Consider the following 15,967-nt stretch of genomic DNA (forward strand, 5'->3'; position numbering starts at 1 on the left):
AGTGAAGCCCTTAACTCAAGTTCTGGCAAGTAGTACCATTAAATGTATGCTGATGCTATTAATGCAGGCATAGAAAACCTTAAATCAGATAAATTGAATGAAGACTGGATTACTCCTAGAAGGAATCGCTGACCCTTCAACTATGGCTTATTTGTTTTCATCTTTAGGGAAATAAGTCTCAGCCAGTGGTTCAGCACCCATATGAACCAGTTAGCAAAAGAACATTGTTTCACTATTATACTTTTAATTCAGATTTACTCTTAAAAATGAGTGGCTTTAGTCATAGGGGCAGGAAGAGGTAGTGTAAGTGATGCGTGGTACGTATCACCAGGGCTCATTACAGAATCCAAAAGTATGGTCCTAAGTATCCTATCCTGTGGTCCTAAGATATGCAGTGTTGTTTTAATCATGAACTATGAATTATTGTGTCTGTGAGTCAGATTCTAAAAATCAGCATCGGCCAACACTGTTGCCATGGCTCTAAGAGCCTATACAACACTGGGCATCAAGACAAGATACTGGCAACAAACTAAAATATCTTACTTCTGTCAAATTTTGCTGTATCAACACCTGGTATAATGACTGCAGTTTTAATTATAGAACTAAGGAGCCTAATGAAGATTAACTCATTTAACAAATATGTCTTGAACATTTATTATGGTGAAGGATTGCCTTTGCACCCAGGTCAGACTATTTCAGATAAGAATGTAGCTACATAAGGGTTAATGAACTAATAAGGAAATGTAATGCTGATTGCTTTGCTTTTTGCCTACTGGAAAGTGCATCACAAATTAGATACAGCTTGTAAGTGGACTTTGGAAGCTTTCTGTCAGAAGTTTGGGGTTGTCTATGGAGAACTTTCTGATTCTGTAAGAGATTTTTTTTCCTAAACAATAATACATTTCTATTCTAGAGAATAGTTTAGTAATATCTAGTAAATTTAAAGTTGTGTATGCTTTGTAAGCCGGTGATGTTACTCCTAGGTATTAACCCCTAAAAAGTTTCGCGTAACTTCTCATATGCGTACAGAGAGACATATTACTAAAGTGTTTATAGCAGCCTTGTTTGTAATAGTGGAAAAGCTAAATGTCATCAAAAGGGGGCTGGGAAGATAAATTGTGGTATTTTTATAAATAGAACATTATACAGTAGTGACATGTATTTACCAGTGTTAACACTTTTCCAACATATCAGTCTTACATATTGACTGTTAAGTGAGTATAGAAAAAAGTATACTATTTAGATAACATTTTAAAACATGCAGAGTGGTGCTCTGTTTAGTTAGAGAATATGCATATTTAATAAAAGTATTAAGTAATGCATGAAAATGATTTTTAAAAGAATAAGTTTAAGATAGTGTTTACTTCTGAGGGGAATTTGGGAGAATTCCATAGGGTTTTAAACTATACTGGCAATGTTTTATTTCTTAAGTTGTGGATACATGGCTGTTTATTACATACATTTTTATATGTTCGAACTATTTTAGAAACATTTAAAAATTGGAAGAAAATGTGTCAAAATGTTGTTTGCATTTCAGTTGAGGTAAAATGGAGTCTTTTTTTTTCTTACATAGTTGATGCTGTTTCTTTACATTTCCAGTTTTCTACAATGAGAGTATGTTATTTCAATCATATTAAAGGAAAAAACTGAGAAACTGTATTTTTCAGAAAAACAATAAATGGTTTTCATAGAAATTTTAGGAGATGATAGGCAAGTAAGATAAAAAAGTTATAAACTTGTTACAATTTTCTAGTCTTTTTCCTATAAACTTTATAGAGGTTAAATATTATTATACTATGTACCAATTAATTTTTGTTCTAATTTTTCCCACCTAATATTATAAAATAAATGTTTAACATATAGGACTGGTATTTTAGAAATTATTTTAAAATATGCTATTGTACTGAATGTAAGAACATTGCTTTGCTCAGTGGCTGGTATCGTATCATGTCTTCTTACAGTTATTTATTGCTTCTTAATGCATGAGTTTTAATAAACTTATGTTATTCCTAGGTTTGATTTATTTGAATTGATTTCACGAATATCAGCAAATATTTTAAAGTATTTATTGAGCAGTTTTATGTTCAGTCTTAATCTGTTGACATACAGTAGTAGAAGATAAAAGGTTTAAAATATGTAAAATCTAAGGTTCTTTTGCAACAGAACCTCATTTTATCTTTCTTTTATCTAATTTTCCCTGGTTGCATATAGTGTGTGAACAGGATAGGGGAATTATGGTTTAAAAATGTGAGCTCTGTAAGACTTAATGAGGTACTTGTGGTGCAGAAGAAGAAATAATAGCGACTAATATTATTTTTCTGTATACCAGGCCACATGACTTACAAGATAATATAGGCTAGTTCTTCTCCAACTTTAGTTAGAGAATATGAATATGAATGAACCCCATAAAGCTCTTCTCAAAATACGTGTTCTGACTTTTTAGGTCTAGGACGCACTCAGACAAGTGTAAAGTCAGTATGTTTGTTTAGGAGTAAGCTAAACTAACAGGTTTCACCAATTTTGCCCACCCGCCTCTAGCAACCACCAATCTATTCTCTGTATCTATGAGCTCCGGTTGTTTGTTTTAAGATTCCATGTATCAGTGAAATCATTAGGTATTTGTCTTTCTCTGACTTACTACTTCACTTAGCATAATGCCCTCAAGGACCATCCATGTTGTTGAAAATGGCAAGATTTCCTTCCTTTTATATGGCCGAATAGTATTCCATTGTGTGTGTGTGTATATATATATGCATGCATACATACACACCACATTTTCTTCATCCATGCATCCATCCATCCATCCATCCATGGACACTTAGGTTGCTTCCATGTCTTGGCTATTGTATATAATGCTGCAGTGAACATGGAGGTGCATGTATCTTTTCAAGTTAGTGTTTTCATTTCCTTCAGATAAATACCCAGAAGTGGAATTGTAGGATCATATGTTAGTTTTATTTTTAATTTTTTTGAGGAACCTCCATACTGTTTTCCATAGGGGCTGCACCAGTTTACAGTCCCATCACCAGTGCACAAGGGTTCCCTTTTCCCCACATCCTTGCCAACACTTGTTATTTCTTGTCTTCAGCCATTGTAACAGGTGTGAGGTGATAACCTCATTGTGGGTTTGATTTGCATTTCCCCAATAATTAGTGATGTTGAGCACTTTTTCATGTACCTGTTGGCCATCTGTATTCTTTCAGATCCTCTGCCCATTTTTTAATCAGATTGCTTGTGGTTTTTGGGGTTTTTTTTTACAGTTTAGCTGTATGAGTTCCTTATATGATATTAACCCCTTATCAGATATATGATGTACCAATATTTTCTCCCACTTTATAGGTTGCCTTTTCGTTTTGTTGACGGGTTCCTTTGCTTTGTGCAGAAGCTTTTTAGTTTGATATAGTTTCACCACTTGTTTATTTTTGCTTTTGTTGCCTTTGCTTTTAGTGTCAAACCCCCAAAATTATCACCAAAACCAATGTCAAGGAGCTTACCACCTATGCTTTCTTCTACGAGTTTTATGGTCTCAGGTCTTATGTTCAAGTCTTTAATCCATTTTGAGTTAGTTTTGTAATCTTTTAATAAACCTTTTATATGTGTAGTCAGGATGTTAGTTTAGGAATAAACTAAACTAACAGGTTTTCTTAAACATTTTATATATGCTGCACTACATTTTATAGTACAATTTTTAAGGTAGTTAAAAAATACAATTGTTATAAAATACAATCTCTAGTTTATTATTATATACAGCAAACAAAATTGGTCTACCAAATTACTTTAAACCATTGCCCAAAGCTTGTTCTCTTTGTTTACCTTTCTGTTGTTTGATAACAAACTATTCTTGGTCCAACATCAGTCCACAGACTGTACTTTGAGAAGGACTGACAGAGTATCAGAAATTTATTAGAAAGGAAGGATGTGTTAAAGAATCCGTGAGTGATTTTAAGTAATGTGATTTAAAACATGTTCAGTATTGTTTTGTAAACACTCCTATGAATTCTAATTAGAAGACAAAAGCATTAGTGAAGATTTTTAATCATGTGCAGTTTTTAAGTAACATGAGAACGCACTTTTTTTATCCTTTGCCTCATGACTTATTTTTCTCCTTTAGAAAATACATGGAATTTTTTTAAAAAAACTATGTATTAACATGACCTTTTAATAAAGCTTTTGCAGCCAAGTGTAAAGTCAGTATGTTTGTTTAGGAGTAAACTAAACTCACAGTAAGTTTTCCTCCAATTTTTCTGTATGGTACACTGTATTTCATAGTATAATTTTTTAAGATAGATAATTTTCTAATTGAGTTTACTTTTCACTATTTTAAATTCTTGTTCTAAATGGATCATCAGTTCCTGAACTGGAAGGAACTTATTAACCTCTGTAAGTTTTGCCAGTTAATGGGAAGAAGGCAAAAATCTATACATTAGAACCCATCAAAAAATATTATGTTTCATGTCGGAATTTAGTGTCTGTAGTTTTGGGGAGAACCAGTTAATACTTGGGGCTAAAATTTTTTTAAATTAAGTGTTGTTTTCCTGTGTTCTTCCAAACATCAGTCCTTCTGGTACTGCTTATTCATAACCTTACAAACTGAAGTTGCAGCATTATTATTGATTTACATTTTTACCCTTGAATTTTATATAGAAAATAGTTACAGTATAGATGGGTTAATAATTTTTAAATAAAATAATTTATTTTACTTCCTTTTGTACTTGTAGTAGAAGAATGTTTTTACTTTTTATGTATCATGTGTTAATGGATTTATGATTTTGATGTGGTCATTGCTGGAGAAATTAACATTGAAAATCTGTAAGGAGGATTGTAGATGAATTCCAAAGACATACTCTGCTTGTAAGTTTTTATTTAAACATAAAGAGAATATAGAATTGAACACTCTAGAAGATGGAGACCTATAATATAGAAAAAGTCTGCCAGAATTAAGTCTGTTTGCTTCTAACAGATGACATTAGCAGTTACTTGGATAAATTTGTGAATATGGTTGGCTCAAGTTAGAACTGAATCTGAGTGAACTTTTTTAGGTGATCCTTTGGGATCTCATGTTTAAAAGTATTTTTATGCACTTGTACTAAGCAGTATTTCACGTATCCATCATATTTTCTGAGCATCCTTTCCACCTCTGAAAGATTTTGATTCTTCCTGTCCTCCCACCCATGGTAATTCAAGACTTGCTCTTCAGTCTGGGGTTATAGTAATTCTGCGAAACCACTTCTTAGCGTTCATAAATAAAAAGTTATCTAGAGAGGTTATTCATCCTCTCAAGAAAAACTTAAGCTCTTAGGTGCATACAGAGTTCTGTGCTGGTTTTTTTGGAATGATAAAAAGGAGTGAAACATTGTTGCCTTTTAGGAACTTGTGGATCTCCATGACAAAACCCAGATCTATCATGAATATTTATTATTTATTAGCACCTGACCTATTTAAGGATAACAGAACCTTAACATATTGATTATTAAGTTGCTTTTTCAGATGTAGACCTGATTCATTAACACAGAGCATTGTTCATTTTTCATTCATTCATTAAATTAACAGATTTTACTAGTCACATACTATGTGCTTGTTAACATACTTGTCACTAGTGATAGAGTAATGAGTGATATAGACACAGTCCCTGCTTTCAGGTAACAAACTATTGTGATTAGATCAACTCACTTGTCTTTTTCATGGGTGTATTTATTTATTTATTTATTTATTTATATTTTTGGCTGCATTGGGTCTTTGTTGCTCTGTGCAGGCTTTCTCTAGTTGCGGCAAGCCAGGGCTCCTCTTCATTGCGGTGCACGTGCTTTTCATTGTGGTGGCTTCTCTTGTTGCGGAGCACAGGCTCTAGGCCTGCGGGCTTCAGTAGTTGTGGTACGTGGGCTCAGTAGTTGTGGCTCACGGGCTCTAGAGCGCAGGCTCAGTAGTTGTGGAGCACGGACTTAGTTGCTCTGCCGCATGTGGGATCTCCCCAGACCAGGTATCGAACCCGTGTCCCCTGCATTGGCAGGTGGATTCTTAACCACCGCACCACCAGGGAAGTCCCTCATCGGTGTATTTAACTGAAAGAGACACTTTAAAGAATTTGTTTAAAAGCTATAACTTTATTTATCTAGACATTTATTTTGCTAATCTGTCATAGGTAAATAAAGAAATACAATAAGGACACTTTTTTTTTTCTCTTTTAAACTTCATTTGTTATTTCTACATATTTTTATTTTCGTTTTACTTCTCTTTTAAGTGTGACCACTCATTTATATCAGGCCTCATTCAGAGCTTTCTGGCAGCTTATGGCTATTGGCTGACTCTCTACTAGCTTTGACCGCTTCGCAGCTATAGGACTTCAATACTTGGTGTGAAATCTTGTGGCTCTTTGAATACCAAAAATCTGTGGTTATTTGTTCAGTCCCGTTAGATAAGCTAGCACCTTATTAACTTTCTTTCTGCTAGTTATTGGGTGTTCTATGGAAATATTAACTGAACCTTTATATCTGAAGCCCTGCAGCATTTTAAGGATTTAGCAGCTGAAACCTCCCATCCATCTGTCATTTGTTCTGAGGATGTGAGAAAGAGACATGGTGCCTGACTTTTCAGAATTTGTAAGACATAACAGTCTCTGAGATGATAGTAATAATGGCTAGGATATATTGTGTGCTTACTATTTGCCAGGTACTTTTCCAATTGCTACTACATACAATAACTCATTTAATTCTTACAACAACCTGTGAGATAAATATTGTATTATTATTATTATCCCTATTTTACAGATAAGGAAACTGAGGCAAGAAATGTTACTTTGCCTCAAGTCACACAGCTAGTATATGGCACAGATGGAGTTTAGGCCTGCCAGTCTGGCTCCAAAAATTCCACATTTATCCACTATACTGTACTGTGCAATTATAATAGATAATTATGGTATAATTTAAATAGATAATTAAATAGGTAATTTCAATAAGTGTGAGCAGTGACATGATGGAAATGCTTGCTGCTATGGGAGCTCAGAGTGAGTTCACCCAATTTGGTAGGGTCAGGGAAAGTGTTTCTGAGAAAGTAAATCTTTATTGAAAGAGCCTTTCTCCCCATCCCTTTTTAACTATTGAAAAGAATTGTAAAGAATATTTTAAAATAGAATTAGACAGTGGTTTTCAAACAAAGAAATAGCCACATAGGTTAGAAAAAACATGTCTTTTCTCAACTTGGGAGCATTCTCTGGTGATTACGCCATATTTATTGGTTGGGTGAAATAAATTTTTTAAAAGCTATTTAAAGAATTAGGGGGCTTCCCTGGTGGCGCAGTGGTTGAGAATCTGCCTGCCAATGCAGGGGACACGGATTCGAGCCCTGGTCTGGGAAGATCCCACATGCCGCGGAGCAACTGGGCCCGTGAGCCACAACTACTGAGCCTGCGCGTCTGGAGCCTATGCTCCGCAACGAGAGAGGCCGCGACAGTGAGAGGCCCGCGCACCGCGATGAAGAGTGGCCCCCGCTCGCCGCAACTAGAGAAAGCCCTCGCACAGAAACGAAGACCCAACAGAGCTAAAAAGATAAATAAACAAAATAAATAAATTTATTTAAAAAAAAAAAGAATTAGGCAACAAAAAAAGTTACTGTAATTTTGAGGAGACAGACAAGAGGAAAGCACTATTATGTAAATAATACTAGGTGCTCTTGTTTTGTTCGACAGAACAAAAGATTGGATTGATAATGTGCAGTGTAAATTAGTTTAAAAATGGTAACAGCTTTGATTGATTAGAGTCTGTTGTCATATTGTAGCAAGGATTAAAGTTTCTAAATTCTGTACCATAAAATGAACGTAGAGAAAAGTATGAAATACATTTTATAGAACATATTTCATAATATCAAAGCTTTTATGAAGTGTTAATGTATTCATAGGTGGGAGTATTTAAGAATTGCAAATTAAATTGTCATTTAGATATTAGATTTTAAGTGAGGTTTTTGGCACACATTAGATCTGAAACTATGACAAACTTTGTTTGTTTGTTTGGCTGCGTCGGGTCTTAGTTGTGGCATGCAGGATCTCCGTTGCAGCATGCAGGATCTTCGTTGCAGCATGCAGGATCTTTCGCGGTGGCATGAGGGCTCTTCCTTGTGGTGCACGGGCTTCTCTCTAGTTGTGGTGCACGGGCTCTCTAGTTGTATCACGTGGGCTCCACAGCGCACAGCCTCAGTAGTTGTGGCACGTGGGCTCTGTAGTTGCGGTGAGGGCTCAGTTGCCCCGCGGTATGTGGGATCTTAGTTCCTTGACCAGAGATCAAACCCATGCCCCCTGCATTGGAAGGCGGATTCTTAACCACTGGACCACCAGGGAAGTCCCTAAAACTATGACAAACATTTTTGAGTCCAGTTTCATTGTTCCATCCTCCAGCATCAGTTTGCATCTGTGGATGAAGAACTGTTCCTCTCTTATCTTTTAGGCTGTGGCTTTTCAAAAGAATTTTGTGCACTTAGATGAACCTTTGAGGTTGGGAAAAAATACTCAAATTTCTATTTAATTTTTATCTTACATGAATGAAATTATGACTTACTGAAATTTGTTATATTGGTTAATAGTATATGTATATAATTTATGAGTAAATAGATATTGAGGGCCCATATTCAAATCTTGCTTGTATGTGATGACACAGGTTTATAGATTCCACTGTGGGTACAATATGACAATCCCAGATTTTATTATTGGACTAGGAAATAATCTTGTAGTAAATTCTATACTATACGTTGCTGTATGTGGTTGCACATGGATAAGAGATAGTACTTACTATTATTTGTGTATGGTTGATAGAAAAATAATTGTTCTGTTTTCTGAGCACATATTAATCGGGGCTTAGAGATAGATCTTCTCTATGCTTACTGTGATATATGTGAAGTTAATCCACTGTGTGTGTACAATTATTTGATGATACCCTGAAACTTAGATTTATTTGTATTATTATTTATATTGTTATATTATTATATAATATTTATATTATTTATTTATATACTTGTGCTTTAGGCAATAGTTTAAAATGTTTTTAATGTTTTTATTTTTAATAGTCATGAAAGAAAAAAGTTCTTATCGCACTTCAAGGATGAGAATTGAGAACATGCAAAATTTATCTTTTATTATCCTTTAACATTCAAATAAAGTGTGAACAACATGGCTGACCTACAAATGCATTTCTGTTTGCATTTTTCAAGAGTAATACTGTTGTTTAATAATGATAAACAATATTTCAGTGAGTTTTTTTTTGTTTAATAATGATAAACAGTATTTCAGTGAGGTTTTTTTGTAGGTTTCAGTGTCTTGTTTTGACTCTGTGCCTAAGAATGGCAGTGGGAGGGAGTGGCAGAGAGAAACACCCAGATGAATGTGAGATAGTAGGATGTCACTTAGCACCTCAAGAGTGTTCAGTTTTAAGCAACAGAGGTAAACTCCAAGGAGTGACTTTAGCTGGGAGCCATTCTATTTTGTATATAGCTCTTGCTGCGTGTGGCTGTGACAGACAGGACTATGGTTGTGGTTACCAGAGGACACCCTTGTGGTCATAACCAAGTTGTAAGTGTCACCAAGATTCTTCTTGAGTGTCTGTCACATGTGTATCAGTGATTCTAAAGTAGATAAAAATGAAACAAAGATTCATTTGGGAGTTAGCACTCCCAGCAGATTAGTTTTAAAACAGAACAGCAGAAGGTGTTGTGACATGCATCCCCAAGCAATTGTAATGATTTGACAGTTATTTAGCCCTCAATTCCTAGCCCTTTGGTTGAACTGACAGCATGCCTGCAAAGATAGTGAGGCCTGTTTCAGCCCCATTAATGTCTTCTTGAATGTTAGCCTGCAGTCTGGGTAATGATAAATGTTCACTGATTGATGATTTTATAGTCCCAGAGGATTCTGGGTGGTTTCTGTAAGCCAAGACAGTCAGTTTTTGTTCTTGTTTGGGCCTCTTGTAAGATTTTCTGATCTTTACTAAAATCGTTTTAAGTTGGCAAAAGGGTGGGTACCACCTCAGTTTTAATTAACTAGGGTTCAAAGCCTTGTTTAGAAACTATATGATTTTGTAGGTGATGCTGTATTTAGCATGTATAAGAGTCTGAGAACCAGAACAGCTTTTAATCCACTGAGCTTTTGTAACACTTATTGTATTTGTGAACTTTCATGTCTTTTAGGCTCCTTCGCTTTTAAAAAACCTGTGTTAAGTTATAGGGATAAATTTAATAACAGCTATTGTGAAATAATAACGTTAGCTTTATTGTTTTCATGGTGTTTGCAATTTCATTTTTTAGATTCTTAAGAATTTAAATTAACTATCTTTGTGTTTTCTTTTTTACATGGCTCAGTTTCTATAGGAGTATATCTTGTTATACTAGTATTAAAAGGAGTATAAGCAGATCTTCTTTTGCTAAATATTTGTTTGCCATTTAGGAAAGGATTCATTTCTAGTATATTGATTGTCGACTTTTAAAAATATTTTAAATAAATCTTGTAATTGCCCAACCCTTTATTGATAGGGTATGGCGGCAGAGAAAGGAGGATACAGATAAACATTTTCCTAATTTATTGTAACTCAGAAATATATTTTCTTAGTTTATTCTTTTAGAACTTTACTTTTGGCTGTAAAGAGATTGTAGGGCTAATTTTTTTTTAAATCTATAAAGAAACTTTTTGACTTTAATATCTTAAAAGGAATAAAAGCAGCACTTCTGTTTAGTTTTTCAAGTAATGAACCAGAAACTTGGTTAGGAATGACCATTTGTAAGTCTGTATATTAATTAGATGAGTGTCATTATGCTCAATTAGCACGACTGCCAAATAATCTCTTTAATACTCTGGTCTTTTTTTTTTTTTTCTCTAGGGTTTTACAGACAGCCCTCATTACAGTGATCACTTGAATGACAGTCGATTAGGGGCCCATGAAGGCTTGTCCCCAACACCTTTCATGAACTCAAATCTAATGGGTAAGTTGGTAATTCTCTGCAAGTAGTCTTCACAGAGCCTCTTTGGTCAGAGACATTTTTTATCTCCTTGTCCAGGATGGACACCTAAGTATGTAGAAGAAAGTTCCTAAGTTTCTAGGGGCATCTGGGCTTTCTTTGTTCAGCTAAGTTTGAGGGGCAAGCATTCAGAAATGTGGTTCCTTCTATGAGAGCATTATTGTCGTTGCTATCAGAAAAGGAAGCAGCAGTGTTTTAACTGTTAGTTTTGGCAGTGTCTGTGACATCAAGCATTATGTTTTCTGCTCTCTGGGCAGAGAAGCATTTCAGAGACATTTGTTTGTAATTTACTATTTGTCTTAACAGTTGTATATACGTGGTAATTAAAAATATGACAGCAGTGATTTTAGGCAAATTTTACTCATTTTGGGCAGTATTTCTTTTGACACTGTTTGATCAAAACATAATAGTATATTTAAGTATTGCAACATTTGTTTTAAGCACTTGGGTTCTTATTGGGGATTTAAAATTTTTTCTTCTGCTGTAGTAAAGTTGTACTTTGAACGACATTACCTACCACCTAAACCTGATTATTATTTTTGGCAAAACCTTTAAGGTTAGCCATTCTCTATATCTCCCCCTACTTCCTGCAAACCAGACCTCCCTTCCTCTCTCCCACTGCCCTCTCGCTTTCTCATATCAAAGTTTATAGCTATTCAATCTGAAATGATAAGCCCCCAATTTTTTCCCCCCAGTTTGGATGCCACTCTTTTATTAAGCGAGAATTTTACCTTTTTGCAGAACCTGATTCAAAAGAATCTGTTTTATGACATTATTTTTCCTTCTTGTTTATGCTGGGGCTGAGCACATTACAAAAGCTTTATTTAATCTGTCTTACTGGTTGTCAGTGGCGTCATGTTAGTATGGAAGGTTTGTGTAATTGACATTGATTTCATTACTTTACTTCTTAAGGACATGACCTATATTGTGATCTTAGAATTGTCCTTTTAAGAGACAGCCATGCTAATCTAAGTGGATTACCCAAATCCAAAATCCTGGTGGTCTGCAGTTTCTTTATAAATGGTTTTGTTTAGCACAGTCTTTGTTTATTTCCCTTACCCTCCATAAAGTATTGAGGAGACAGATTCTGATATTTCAGTGTGGATTTTGCCTAAGGCAATTACCACTTTGAAGCCAGAATCATTGAGTATGACACAAGAGTAAAAATCAGTGACAAAACTTGTGTTTAAAATGACAATTTGTTTCAACATAAATGAAAACGAAAATCCTGGTATTAAATTTATTATCATTCCAGGTAAAAATCAGAATTAAATATAGAACAAAATAATTATCCTTGCATTTGGCCAGGGAAAACTTTCTAATCTATCTTCTAAATTTTCTATCGAGCTTACTATCAAAGTAAAGTAGATGTGACACTCCAGATAGTTTCCTTTTGTAGTATAACTTTTCCCCAAGTAGCATTTAATTTATGGTAAATATGGTAGAGCAAACTATAGTCAATGTTTTTGTAATTTCAGATTGAACTAAGCTTTCTTAATTAAGGATAAAACTGAATTGTGAAAAATCAGAAATTGCCCTTTTTTATATTTATGTTCTTACCTTTATTAGCTTACAGAGATGACTCTTAAGTTCAGTAGAATTGCATCATTTGTGCAGCTTTGAGCCAAGGTGACTGTTAAAATTGTGGGGTAAGTGTGGGAAATAAATGAATTCTAAGAAGTATGCATGTCAGTCACTTGCTCTGAGTAGCTGTTGACTAAAAATACTTCTGTAATTCAGTTTGAGGTAACATTTTCTTAGTTGGAGCAATTATGAACATGTGCTTGTTAGTTTCTTCAGTTTACAGATAATTATTAGAATACTTTCAATAGTCATCCATACCCTATGTATAAAATCAGCATCTAAAATAAGTCTTGAAATAAAAAAACTCAGATTTATAAACAGATTGATCCCTTCACAGTACAAATGAGAAAAATCTGCATTCATCTGAACTACATTGTGCAGTTAACCAGGTGCAGCTATACATTTTCATTGTACGTTTTAACTACCTACTCTTAAAAATGTTAATTTACCTATAAGAAAGGGGAAAATGACCCTGAAGAAGATTACGCAGATATTGTTCAAAAGGATTTCACTGGTCTTGGGAATATCTGATTTACTACACTTCCTTCCTTTTATTTTCAGTACAAATGATCAAATGAGATATCTAACAGTTGAGTCTAAGCAATCTGCATGACAATAGCTAGCTTTTGGAAATGAATGTCCTTTAAATTGTGGAGCACCTCCATACAGCAACAGGCAGTCCCACTTGATGTGACTTGACGTAATTGAACTGTTAGATACCCCCAAATATGGGTTTATAGCACTCAGTAGAGTTACAGTGGATAGATTCACTTTGTTAGCCATTTGATAATTTAGGGGAGTTTTCAGGCTAAAAACCTGCATTGTTAAAGCAGGACTGAGATGTGCATGGCAGTATTAGCAGCATTTGGAACTATTGATACCTGGTTGTCATAATAGGTAAAAACTTCAGAGTGATTCTGTGAATGATGAGTGCTCAGAAACAGTTAAAGCTAACTGGAAAGCCATAACATGTTTCACCATTGCTGTCAACATATAAAAACACCATCTAAGGGGGGGTGGAATCGTATGTCTAGGGAATGTTGTTATTTTTCGTATTGTGTTCAGCGATAAGCACATTTGCCTGAAGAAATAGTGGATTGTAAAGTGCTACTGTCTTTCATGATGGAGCTCTCAAATACTTTAATGATTTTGTACATTGCAAAAATGAGAAATTTTATCTAACGAGGGTTGATAATGATTCAGTAATGAACAGTTTGCCACAGAAACATGCACTTCTATATTCATTTAGATATTTTGAAGTGTTTTACATGGGAAGTAAAACTCTTTATGTTGAAACAGTGTTTCTTTTTAATGAATTCCAGAATTATCCTGTTGATTTATCAATATGGAAAAGGGGGTTTTTCTTACGTTTCAAGTGAAATAAGTGCATCCTTTTGGCACATCACTAAGTAATTAGCATCAAACAGTTCTGTACTCTATTATAGTAAAACTGCAAAGCTTTGACAATAGCAGTGAATTGCAGTAGTATCACCAAAGAGTCTTATTTATTTCTGTCCTCTTCCAGCTTTGGTCCATTTCTCCACCCTTGGGCCCTTCATTAATTTCAGTAATATTTGCTTCCCTTTACCTGTTGTTGATTAGATGTATTTTTGGTGATGGTAGGAGTAGTTTATTAATTGGACATAGAGACAAATTATTTTATAGAATTGCCTCCCTTTGATTCCCAAGTTTTTGTGGAATAAACTACTCTATCTACTCCTCCATGTCTATCAAAGCTTTACTTATTTTAGGTGGTGTGTGCATGTATTGTCAATGGGAAACTTAAGATAGTACCTTCAATTTTCCTTTTTTCTGAGACCTTCATTTGTGTTCCTTTCTGAGACCTGTGTTGCCTCTAGAGATGTTTTGCTAGTATTGTATCTTTTAAAAACTGGAAGCAACATGTGGTGGTATAGGAAAAAATACAGGGCTGAGAGTTAAGAGGTCTGGATTTTAATCCAGATCCTGAAAAATAACCTTCACTTTTCAGATAAGGTATTGCTGGATCGTCTCAAAGGCCTTCTGTAACTCTAGAATTTTATAATTCTGTAATCTCATGTAATATCTTTTATTCAGCCCTGGAAAAGGCTGCAACTAGAGTTGTAATTGGTATTTTGCAAATGATAAAGCTAAGGTACAAAAAAATTGTGTTTTTTCTTGAGGTCATAGAGTCAGTAAGCAGCAAAACTGAACGTAGAGCCCATGTATTCTGACTCCCAGTGTTCTTCCACTAGGCACGTTAGGCATGTAAGGTACTGGTTCTTTCTACACGACGCCTTCAGGGTTGCACTAGCTCAGCATTTTCCGAAACTATACGTATGGAGACACTGCTTTTGAGAGATGACTATGAAAAAAAGTTCCATAGGGACATAACTTTGGAAAGCATTATATATCACATGCCCCCGCTTAGAGATTGAGATTGTACTTTGGGGTATTAAAGGGATTGTACTTTGGGAAAAAAAGGCAGGGAGCTTATTTAATTATGTTTAGCCCATCACATTCCAGAATCAGATGATGCACAGAAGCCTTTTTGTAAAAAAGCATCATTAGCTTATGGGAAACTAGTTTTCCATGGAGCACACACTGGGACATGTTTGTAGGTTGTGTTAAGGGAAAAATAAAAGATAAAATATGAGAGTTCTTTGAAATGTAAATTGGCACAGGGTTAATAATACTGCTGGATATACTTTTATAAGTCATTTTAGGCATCTTAGCTAATTTAACAGGTTGGGTCCGGTTGTTGCATTGTTAAACCTCTGTTTTGTAACTATTTGACTTATAAACAAACCAACTGTCCTTCCATTGTTGTTGGAGTCTATTTGCTCAGCCCTGCCCTTCTTTACCTGACCGAGTTTAAAGGGCCCCCTCTGTTAGCAGCTACTGCATTTTATTTTCATTTCATTGTGGATTAAGTAAGTTTCTGTGGGCTTGTCTGGGAATTTAAACCCAAGTACACTTTTTTCCTATATATTCAGTATTTCAAACAACCAAATTTCAAAGAAAACTCTTTTGTGTACTTGATTCTGCCTACACTATACTTTATGATTACTCCAGAAATCTCCTTGAGTTACAAAAAAATGAAGAATCACCATTTTCAGAATATCAAAACGTAATAGAACTCTGCCTTCAAAAAGATCTCTAACTTTGACATACAGAAATTCTTTCGATAGATGAGATAATGAAAATGATTATAATTGTGCTTAGGGGAAACAGTATAGCTTACTGTCTGGTTTGACAGTATTTCATAAGGATTAGGCCTTCATACTTTGTCCAGTGTTTTATTAACCCCAAGTCTCAATGAAGGATGAGTTATTATTCATTGATCTACGTTCTCTGATCTTTGGATGCTTACAAACACAAGATGTTGCGACTGGGAAAAACTTGAGTGAACCAG

At 34.8% G+C, this 15,967-nt stretch overlaps 1 protein-coding gene across 7 annotated transcripts in view; it reads left to right on the plus strand.

The window, feature by feature from the left end:
- Nucleotides 1-15,967, plus strand: part of TCF12 (transcription factor 12) — a 371,281-nt gene that overhangs the window by 172,368 nt on the left and 182,946 nt on the right. For all 7 annotated transcript variants that reach the window (XM_082388101.1, XM_082388103.1, XM_082388100.1 and 4 more), the window contains one exon: nucleotides 10,851-10,953. In XM_082388101.1, coding sequence (XP_082244227.1) covers nucleotides 10,851-10,953 — 103 coding nt within the window. The remainder of the gene's footprint in view (nucleotides 1-10,850; nucleotides 10,954-15,967) is intronic.

This window comes from Balaenoptera borealis, assembly GCF_965194805.1.
Source record: "Balaenoptera borealis genome assembly, chromosome: 3".
Lineage (NCBI taxonomy): Eukaryota > Metazoa > Chordata > Mammalia > Artiodactyla > Balaenopteridae > Balaenoptera > Balaenoptera borealis.